Source organism: Toxotes jaculatrix, chromosome 12, assembly GCF_017976425.1.
Source record: "Toxotes jaculatrix isolate fToxJac2 chromosome 12, fToxJac2.pri, whole genome shotgun sequence".
Taxonomy (NCBI): Eukaryota; Metazoa; Chordata; class Actinopteri; family Toxotidae; genus Toxotes; species Toxotes jaculatrix.
In genome coordinates this window covers 2,693,768-2,705,005 of record NC_054405.1, presented here as the reverse complement: position 1 = coordinate 2,705,005, position 11,238 = coordinate 2,693,768, and the positions used below count along the sequence as shown (strand labels likewise).

At 40.9% G+C, this 11,238-nt stretch overlaps 1 protein-coding gene across 1 annotated transcript; it reads left to right on the top strand.

The window, feature by feature from the left end:
- Nucleotides 1-603: 603 nt before the first annotated feature.
- Nucleotides 604-4,264, top strand: LOC121190833 (protein LBH-like). The gene is made up of 4 exons (XM_041051847.1): nt 604-744; nt 2,050-2,128; nt 2,405-2,655; nt 2,869-4,264. The coding sequence occupies exons 1-4, from the start codon at nt 719-721 to the stop codon at nt 2,984-2,986; spliced, it is 474 nt and encodes a 157-aa protein (XP_040907781.1). The 5' UTR covers nt 604-718; the 3' UTR covers nt 2,987-4,264.
- The last annotated feature ends 6,974 nt before the right edge of the window (nt 4,265-11,238 follow it).

The following is an 11,238-nucleotide window of genomic DNA, read 5'->3' as shown; positions in this document are numbered from 1 at the left end:
AAACTCTGCAGACAGAATTTGAAAGGCTGATAAATTCAGAGAGTGTGGATGCACAAAAATAACTTTCCTATTTCACTGAGTTCCTGGTTACATGCACCTCAAACGCGTAAACTAGGCTTGCTAACTTTAACATCTTGTTGAGTGGAAATGTTCGGTGGGCTTATCAGGCAGATTCACTGTCTAACGTGACATCAGCAACTCTGCTGAATGATGAATTGTTGGAGTTATTAGGGCTAAAACCTCATGATGTAAAATAATCTCCAAATTGTGATGAATGTGTGCAGCCTGGACAGCTCATCTGCTAATCTGTGTGCACAGGGCCCCGTGTTGCTGCACACTCACATGTTACATCAAGGCTTTGGTTGTGATTAAAGGTGACACTAAGCCTGTCAGCCTGTAAAGCAGGTTTGCACGTCAGCCCGAATGTGCAACATTGTGTGTGCGTCACCGAGTGGGACATTGTAGGGAAATGAAGGGAGAGGAGGAGAGAAACAGGTGGGGTTGGGTGGGGGTGGGGGGGTAGGTGAGGGAAGAAAGGAAGATGACCCTGTGACTGTCAGGAAGAAGGAAATGAAAGTGACTGACAGCACACAGTGGCCGACTTTCAACAGGAATAGTCCAGTTTTTTTTTTTTAGACATTTTCATTAAAGGAGACTTCTGGAATTCCTTCTTGTTTTGGATCCTCAGAGTCATTAAGTCCTTTAAATCCCTGTGAAGATGAGCTGTATTCCTGCCTCACACAGGTAAGCAAAAAGACCTAAAAATGCCAAATGCTCCAAAGAGACATTTTACATGATGTAACTACCTACCCAGGTTTTCATAGCTATGACAAACTGTTGTATCATATTCTCATATTCGCTCAACAAGATGATTGATTCAAGACCTTTATCATACCTGAGACTAACTTTATTGAGCCCATGAAGTGGAAATTGGATTATACACCCACAGCCTGGGATAAATATCATGTCAGTCATTGCCCTAATTTCAGCAGGTTGTTGTACAGTGGGCCCAGTTTTGTTTGTTTGTTTGTTGTGTTGTATTAGAACTGTGCTGCAGTGAGGTTAAAGTACTCACTGTCTCTTTCTAAGCCTAAATGAATTAAAGTGATTGGAGATGAAGCTACATAAACACTGAAATTATACATTTTTTTTATTCCTTGCAAAGATGTCAGTGTGCACCATATACAACATCCCAACATGCACAACGCATACTGGACACTGCACATCCAGTCATAGAAAATGTAATGGCAGGTTCTGGTCTTTTTGTAATCACCTTTACAGGTAGGTAATCATCTGGACAATCACTTTTATATATTTCCATATAATATAATTTGGTATAACTGTGGTAATTATTATTCCATCTCAAGCCGTCTTTTTTCTTTTCCACCTTTTCTCACCCTTCCCCCATCTCTGGAGTTGAGGAGTCACTTGTTGTTCAAGCCTGTTATGTCATTAAGTTCTTACCCGCAGATTAACATCCAAGTTCATCCCTAAACTTGTTGTCAACACTGCCCACTTTTTTTTTTCTTAATATTGGAACACGTCTTAGTGAAACATATACTAACACCCTCGTCCATCGAGTGGTCTCCGTGGGGTCGAGCTGAAGTGGAAAATTGAGGTTAAACCTGTTTGGTTTTAGTTCATATCAGAGTTTCATGTGGGCCTGGGGTAGGGTGGAGGCTAAACAGCTGCAGGAGGGGGTGAATGATTCAGATAATCCAGATTTTCCTGTCTGCCTTTGTATGTGGAATTGTCAATCCAGTTTGGTAAAACAGATAAAGTTTTGATTTCACAACCTGTAAAGCTCCCTAAACCCCCTGCACGCAGCCTGAACAGCAGATCTCACAGAGCTCTGACCACATCTCCTGGCTCCAGGCTAACTTGTATTTTCTGGTAATTATAAAAAAAGTTGCTAGTTTCCAGCTGTAGTTTGTATTGTAAAGTTACATTCTGAAATTCAGTGAGCCAGAGACAGCGGCGATGAAGCTGGATTATATAAATTCAAAATGGCCCAAATGAAACCAAACTGTGTTGTGTTCTTCTCTGCAGTATGAGCACCATTCTCAGTCAAGTAGACTCTCAGATGGAGGAGAGTTCAGTTCAGAGAAGAGGAAGCAGAGCCTACCAGGTACAACTGACGAGCGACGTGACCTTCCTTATTTTGCCTTGTTTAAATGGCATCGATTGTCCTTGTATCTAGATGATTGATTTGTTTTCATGATAACAACTCTGTCCAGTAATTTTCTACATATTTTATTTTTGTTTTCAAGCAATCTATGACAGTTTCAGTGGTTTATGTTATCTTATTATTATGTTATCTTTTTACCCCATGATCTTTGAATGAAGAATAATTTAAATAATCAAAATGAAGTTTGTTTTTAAAGAATCCTCCTTCCTGGTTCAGATCTTCCCAGAAGCCAATGAGGAGTCAGATTCCAGCTCCTACCCCGAAGATTTCCTCTACAGGAGGGAGCGCCTCCCCTCGATTGTTGTGGAGCCCACAGAGCACAGCGAGCTGGAGAGCGGGGAGCTGCGCTGGCCTCCACGATGCCTAATGAGCAATGATGTGGAGGAGGAAGAGGAGGACAGCGGTGCTGATCCCACAGAGGGCTCTGTGGATAGAGAGCAGCAGGAGGACATGGGGATGGATGAAGGGTAAGGGTACTACATCTGGTCCTGCCTTTCAGAGACATTTTGACCTGTAATCACTTTATCTAACTACCTTTCCACCATCAAGGAACTTTAATGTGTCAATCCAATAAAAACTAGACCTTTGCAGTGAATTAAAAAATGGAATTCATAAGGCTTTGCAGATTTTTTTTAATATCTGCACCACCTCACTGTGTTTCTCCATTTTCACTGTTGCAGCTCAGCTGTCAGGAAGTCTTCTATCGGTCTGTCCCAGAGTCAACTGTCCCTCTCCCGGCTGACCCCGCCCGCCTCTCCCACCCCCCCTGAGGCTGTCCCACCCTGTCTGAAGAGCTGAACCAGTGCAACCAGTATGGACTGATATCCCTGCACTATCCCGAACTGTGTGTAACCTTTAAAATGTGTAACCGCTGCATGAGATGTACCTCAATAAAAGAGAACCCCACTGGGAAGGCTGAGTGACGTGAAGGTGAAATCAGATCCATTATAAATAACTAACACGAAGCTGATTCCACTAATGCTATTTTTGGATTGAAATATCCTATAGTTCAAAATAATCTGTGGTTAACTGCTGCACTTTGCTGCTACTGTATCTGACTCTGTGAACTGAAGGTAACCAGAGAGCGTAGCATCAACCTCCAGGGCTTCTCAGGGGGAAGTTTTTCCTTGTGACGCCAATTTCATCCCAGAGCAAATAAGCGTGTGATGCACAAGAGTCGAACGATCAGGGCCTGGCCCGGGCCCAACACGTCTGTTATGGCTGTTACTGTAGTAATGTGAGCTCTAACTGTGTCATGGAATAACTAAGTCATGACATTAGTGGACCAACAAAGAGGACACCATCATTTCCAAAGAACTGACCGGTATGTTTATGAGGGCTTGACAGACCATATTTGTTCTGGCTATGAATATGATTATATTACTCTACCAAATCATTCAATTTTAAAAACTTTAAAAAAAAAATAATTCTTTAATCAAAGTTAGAGCATTTTGGGACACTGCAGCTCTAATTCCAAACCCTGATCATTGAGAAGATTTAACCGTGTGAATGACCTTATATCGATCACTTGAATAACATGGTCTCTTTAAATAGTTACAGTGATTGGTTGATTTCCATTTTTACAGAAACAACTTTATACATAGGTTCATCCAAATTCAAGAAAATAACAGCTGTGAGACAGGAGAACGCCATTGTTAATACTTTATCTATCCAAAGTGATTTGACGAGCTGCCTTTTCCACTGGAAAATGAAATGATGATGAAATGATGAAACTTTATTGAATACTATATGCTGCTACAGTCCTAGGTGGAAAATGCTGAGTCCAGAAGTCCTTTGCTACTAGTATAAGAAATACGAAGAGAAGAAACCACTGTAGAATTTATGTATTATGCCTCTGTGTTACTCTAACCAAATGTGACAAAAGCTCCTACATGCACCTTTCCTATTTACACAGCTGGGTCAGTCTGGATTACTGTTGTACTACAATAAAGTTGTGTTTATTTCCACATGGATGCAAGTTTATTGTGTTAAAGCCGGTAAAAATGTATTGACTGTTTGGGTTATTCAGAGGTCTTCTTTCATCTGGAAGTTAAGACCTGCACCAGTGAACTCAAACTGTACACACACTGCACACACTGTACACACACATGAAAATCATTAATAATGGAAGAAGCAGTTTTCACTGTGTCAGCTGGCTGTAGTGTCTGTCACTTTGCAGATGACTCTTTTTTTTTTTTTCAAATTAAAGATGTGTATGGTTAGTATTTCCTTACAGCAAGTTCAGTGTTGACTTTCACAAAAGGGAATATGAAACAGAAAGTATACATATATTACACTGATTGATTTTCAAGCTGAAGTAAACCAGGTTGCTGTTACAGCAGTAGAAAGACAACTAAACCCTGAGGAACTGAACAGCAACACACATACGCGCAGTTTTGTTTGAAGACCTTCAGATGAGCAACACACCAATAGCACATCATACCTGAAGTCACCAATTTCACCCTGTGAACTAGAGGGGCCATAGACCCCCAAAATGAAGGGACTCTTTCAAGTTACAGCAGTGGCTGTGTGTTTACAGCACCTAGCCTCTAGAGGGAACCAGAGCAACACACAGGAACGTTACATGAAATACAGTATAATGCTCAAAAGCAGGGATGTGGACTTTCCTTTATACATTAACCATAGATTAATATTTCCACACTTTTCTGATAAACACAGTAAAATATTTGCTTTTCATTGACTTGGTATATAACTGTGGTAACCCTACATTTAATACTTATTATTTTTTGGGAATGAAAGAACTGATAAACTAATGTTAAACACTGTTCCTAGTCACTATTCCACTCATTATAAACCTTCATCCATTTGTTCATTTCATTTTTATCTTCTGTGACTTGATAACTTTATATGTTTGGAGCAGCACGTCGGCCAGTGTCCATCACAGATTTGGGGTGTGTGCTTGCTGGGGAGGTAGAAGAAATCACTGGCAAACAAACCCCCCAGAGATGGACAGAAAGAGGAAAGTAAAGGTTAAAGTGCTGAAAAGACCCAATTCGCTCCCTCCTTGAGGATCTGGGGCCAGTTCCGTCACGACTGAGCAAGGTTTGAACCCAAATGCATGACTCAACAAGGAGTTCAAAATAACAGTCTTTATTTCCAAACTAAAATTATCTCGTGGCGAGGCAAAAAGTCAACAAACAAAATGGACTACTAAAAAACACAAAATCACTCTTAGCGAGGAAAAGCTACTAGAAAATAAAAGACTAAGACAAAACACAAAATCACTCTTAGCGAGGAAAAACACTTGATGAAATAAAAATGAAATAAACCAAAGTACCGACAAAACAAAACAATGGCTAGAATGAGTAAACTGTGAACGTGACCTGACAAAATGAGGAAAATGCTGGTTCTACTATCAAAAGACAGGACGAACTGGCACAGAACAAAGGGAGATGCAGACAATATATAGACACTAATGGGGAACAGGTGGAAACAATCAGGGCGGGGAAGACAATCAGACTGGCAGGAACACAAGAGGAAGGGCAGGCTACCTGGAGCACAAAGGGAGAACAGATTACAAAATAAAAGCGGAATGCACAAGACAACATAGCACAGGACAAAACATAACAAGACCTTATTTCCTCACTGTGACAAGTTCAGGTTGGGAGACAGGTCTTGTCACCTCATGGTCAGCCTCCTCCAGGGTCTGCGGCACAACCACTACAGGGGCGGCCTTGTATTACTGTATTCAAGAATGGATGTATTTATTTATTCATTCATTCATCTGTTAGTCACTGTATATATATTTTAACAAACAAAACAAAAGAAGAAAAAAACACCACCCATCTCCACAGTGTTTGTTGGCGCTAACTTCCCCCCAACTCTACTCCACCTACTTTCTGCCTAGGATCCCTGTAAAAACCATCTCTGCCTAATGTCCAACAACCACTATCTTTCCTACACAGTCGTACTCCATTATCACTTCATTCTTTACACCTAAGCCAGGATGAGGGGGTGGAACTGACCAACGGGGGCACAAAATGACCCCTGCACTACTTTAAACGTAGCTAATCCAGCTGAGTGGCACCTGATGCTGGAGCTGGAGGCTGGAGCACCTGTTGTGAGTCATGCCTCTCCCCAAGAGAGAAAATTAAGGAAACCAAAAAAGAAAAGACAGAAAAGAAAAGAAAAGACAGCAAACTGATGGAAAAGAGCTTTTGACGAATTTCTTTCAAAATAAAGATAAAATAAAGCTAAGCACAGCTAACGCAGTTTAAGCTAACGTCAGCAGGTGTTTAGACTGAAGATGGTCAGCCAAGGATTTAGAACCTGGAGCATATTTGCATTGCATAACCTAACTGAATCAGTATCATAGCTACAATGTCATATGATATATCTGTCAACATTACCTAGCAAAGCTTAACATCATGAGGTACATGGCCCTCAGTTTCAGAAACCTTGCCATAAAGACGATTCAGCTCTGGAGTGATATTTAGCCTTTTTCCCAGTAAGCTAGCATGACATGTTTGGTATCACTGGATTCATGGCAATTGAGACTGCAACAGCCTTCAATGCCAGATGATCCACCATCATTTTCAGAGGGTTTAAAGTAAGCCATGGTGATCAATGAGGCTGAATCTAATTAAAATACAACCCATGGTTCTATGTTTCCTTATTGAGTCTCAGACCTCTGGCTTAGACTCCCATCACAGAGCCCTAGTTGATGACAGGCAGTCACATGTTATGCTGACCATGTGCCTGTTGAAAGCATCCATCAAGAAAAACAGACTTTCTCAGTCAGCTGAAAGCACATTCAGTATCAGAGCAGGAAAGTGATCCATGACTTTCTTCACTAGGTTAAACAAAAAAACAAATACAGTTCTATATTAGAAAATCTGACATCTGACATCAGATTTCCATTGCATGTTGAGATGCACAAATTAAATTGAAAAGAAATGTAAGTTGCAATTTTGCAAAATGTTTAGCAATCTTATTAAGGGCTAGGCACAGTTCGAACACAGTCAGCATGTTGTGAACTTTGCTTGACATGTCATTCTTTACTTTTCCCTGCAGCAGCTACATACTGATATCTCCACAGTCAGCAGACACTCCCTGCACACATAAAGACAGAGAGGCTGTGTGGTACTGAAATGAGAAATCTTTAGAGATAAAGCCTTGTTCTTTTCCTTACAGACAGATACATAACGCTGTCTGACATCTGATTAGATGAAGCAATAAAAGCTGTGGACACTGTGGCTGACTTCCAGTCTGAAATGTGTCTATGTTTCAGAAAACTGGGCAGCTGTTATGTGCGATATACATGAACTTACCCTCTCTGTGTCTCACATTCATCAGAGCTGGATTTAAACCTCGGGGGGAGGGGGCCCCTTGGGAGAAACTGTCGGAGGTTGGTTGACATTGCCCAGGGATTGGAGAAACTATGCTGGCGCTGAGCCACAGTCAGTCTGTATCTTTTTTTTTTTTCTTCAAACTTTCACTCTTTGTCTACTCCGATGGTTCTGTCACTCCCTCAGGCTGTTTTTTATATTAATCCTAGACTAAACATCAGCATCAACGGCTGTGGTCTATACAAACCCACATACTCTTAGTGAATAGAAACTTAATTCCAAAATGCTCTACAAACTCTAGCACAGTTACATGTCTTTTTCATAAAAGCAAGGCAGTGACAGTGACGCACTGTATATTCTCTGACAGAATGCAAAGATTTCTAGAGCATCTTTGCATTTGTGACTTGATCTCTGACTGGATTTTATTCAGTAGTTGTGGTTTCTTCTCTTCCTTATCTCTAGAACACCACAATAGACATGCTGAGACATGCGCTCATCAAGTTTCATGATCTTTGTGTGGAATCTTTATTCGCCTTCTGTTGCTTGGTAACAGATGGATACTGGCTAGTTTGTTGTTATTGTAATTTTTTATTGCATGATTAGGAATAAATTGATTATTTTCAGATCCCTGGAAACTGCTCTGTTGGAGGAAGAGAATAAACTCCTATCATCAACAAACCACAAATTCTCCAACCTCCTGAAATAGTGTCCACTACAACGGCAGGGATACCAGATTTTTGTCATCATGGTTAATAAAAACATGGTTAAATTTATGGAACAGTTACAGTTTGGTAAGGATTTAGGGAAAATAAATTCCAATTGAAATAATTACTCCATTAAGATTAGAGGACCTTTGTTGTCATGGTTATAATAATATACAGAAGGCTTGTGGAGCCATCATGGTGAAAAGAAACAGCAGTGTCCTGTGTGAAAGTCCTCTGTTTTGTTGGCCCCGTCCATCCACCTTGACCTGGTCCCAATGTGGACTTTGTCGCTCATCACCTGACTTCCTCTTTTGCTGCCATCATAATTAATATGACCACTAGATGTCACCTACCAATAAAAATAGAACTATGGGTGCTAATAAGCTGCTGCACAGACGACCCATTGGGTCGTTTTATTTTTATTTTTTTTAGGACAGGACAGTCTTGTACCTAAGACATGGGGTAGTGATAACCTATTGATTTCAGACTGTTGGTCTGAAATCATGGACATCAAGAGGCACTGACAGACTGAAATCAGTATGAAAATGTGGGAAGCATGTAGTGTGTTTCTATATGTACAGTATATTTGTACTTACTCTACATGTTTGAGGCAGTGTGTGCAAATGAAACAGAGGCTACTGGACCAGGGAGACAGAAAAAACAGTGGACGATGGAGAAGTAAACAGGCTGCACCTTAAAAATGGCCTTGGTGATGCTTTGTCAACAGAGACAGCAGACTGCAAAAAATGGTTCCAGAGATTTTAAAATGTGAATGAGCTGGGTAGAAGGTAGAAGCAAGGAAAAATCCAAAAAAGGACAGGAGGAGAAAAAATAGGTCATTCACACTGTATCTCCAAAAGTGCCAAAAATAAAAGCCCCTCTGTCTCCTCTCTCACCATCACCCTCTCTGTCTGGCTAATCAAAGCCAGATGTATGTGCACGAGGCCTTCATTCAACCTCCTCCTCCTTCCCCCTCCCTCTCTCCGTCTCTCTCACCGTCTCTCTGTTTCTCTTTCTCAGTGTGGGTTTCCTCCTCAGGCTCAGTGCTTCTCTGTTCCTCCTCCCCCCTTCTCCCTTCTTGCCCCCCTCTCCCTCTCTCTCTCTCTCTCTGGCAAAGCAGGAAATACTCCAGGTTCCTGGCCCTGAAGGGAGCATGTTTCTTCTAACCACTAACAGATGGAGGGATGAAGGATGGAAGGGAAAGGATATGAGAGTGAAAGGATGGCAGCTGGGAAAATGTCGCTAATACTGAGATGGAAGAGAGGATGAAGAACTTCAACTGTTCGGAGCATTGGCGGCTTATATGAGCCGTTTCTCCTCTTATTTCCTGTCCTCTTTACCTCTTCTTTCTTTCCATCCTTCTTTTCCACTTCAGTGAAGTGAGGCTGGAACTGAATCCTAATGTAATAAAACAGCCCAGCCCATAGAAATCCCCTTGTGCTCTCTTTCTCTATGGTGCATGTGCACACACAGATCCCCCTCCTCACCCTCTCAGTAGACCTCTTTTTAAGAAAGGTTATACCGTATGTATGTCTGTACAACCAAGGGTCGTGTAGAATGGTATAGGAAGAGATTTGTTATGTATATGTTGTTAATTGTAGGAGTACTATACTGGTAGCTGCCATTTGTGATAGTAATGGTATTACTAATAGAACCTGTACTTTTACTATAGTCCACTCTTCTACTGTATTGTAAGTGACAGTTAAGAGGAGAATATTGCCATCATGGCTCTTAAACAAGCCAACATTTCCCCTGAGCCCTTAACTTACCACTTTAATCTCTCCTCTCTCTCTATCACCTCCCCCACTCTCTATCTCCCATACTTTTCAATCACTCAGCACTGACTGGTGTGTGTGTTTTCTCTACCTGGGTCATGGTGTGTGGTCTGCCTGGGGGACATTTACATGAGCCGGCCATTTGGTGACACCTAGCTGGGAACACCTAGCATGACGCACTGAAAAAGCCCCCACCGATGAAGCTACTGGTTGATGGAGTAGTGTTTTTTTTCCTCTAACGTTAAAGAAACACAAGTACTTCTTTTTTTTTTTACATTTGTAAAACACTTTAATGTCATACGCTGAATTTTGTCAGTCAGATTTCATACAAAGAGAAGCAAATATTGAGTCAGCTAGTGCATATTAAATGATAATACTGTCAAATACTCAGAGACATTGTAACGTTAAGTACATTCTTTGGGAAGGCAAATTTTTATAGGTCTGCAAGTGCCCTGCGGTTAACATCAAAACAGTAGAAACTGACTTGCATCCTTCAAGAATATTTAGTTGCTCTTCAAGTGAGACATCTGATCTCACCAAAACTTCTAAAGATGGTTTAAATCTTTCTGCTGTGGCCTCTCGCTGGTTTGTGTCTGCTGCTGCAGCAAAAAGACAAATAGTGGAGTTGATTTTGGTTGAAAGTTGGTTCTTTCTCCAGTGAGATTTACTCCCTCAACCACAACTTCACAGGCACTTTGTACTGTACTAACAACCCACTGCTTTACAACCATTCATTTACTCTGCTGCTGTAGTCACACTTACCTTTTATGCCGCATTGCCATTGAATTTTGCTTTGTCATTAGTCAGCCTCCTATTTAATTACATTATGACTTAACAACTCCATCATAACAGCTATGGATCATTTTAACCACAAAAGTGGATTTTGCTGTCTAAATATAAAAAAAACACTGTGCAGGTTTTTCAACAATAAGCTGCACCAATGTGCACATGTGTAACTGTCTGTTGAATGAACAGAGAGAGTATAGAGAATAGATAAATAGGAGTGAAACCAGTTTAGGAAACTGGGGAACGAAGGATCCTTCTTTTAAATTAAAGCTGACAACCTGGCAACAAAAACACACATTTTAAACATGCATTAGGCTTTTTACTGATCTGCAAAGCATTCAAAATATTAATTTAACTATTAACAACGTCCTTAGTGACACAGTGTGCCGCCACATGAGTATATAAACACACACACAAGGACTATTCAATTAAAAATTCAAGCTTTCCGTTAGAACAGATTGGGCTTCATGCAAGGA

What these genes read in the sequence shown, in the direction of transcription:
- LOC121190833 (XM_041051847.1), top strand. Translation starts at nt 719, where the DNA reads ATGAGCTGTATTCCTGCCTCACACAG. An exon ending in TGTATTCCTGCCTCACACAG is followed by an intron (nt 745 to 2,049) that starts GTAAGCAAAAAG and finishes TCTTCTCTGCAG; the next exon opens with TATGAGCACCATTCTCAGTC. An exon ending in GAGGAAGCAGAGCCTACCAG is followed by an intron (nt 2,129 to 2,404) that starts GTACAACTGACG and finishes TTCCTGGTTCAG; the next exon opens with ATCTTCCCAGAAGCCAATGA.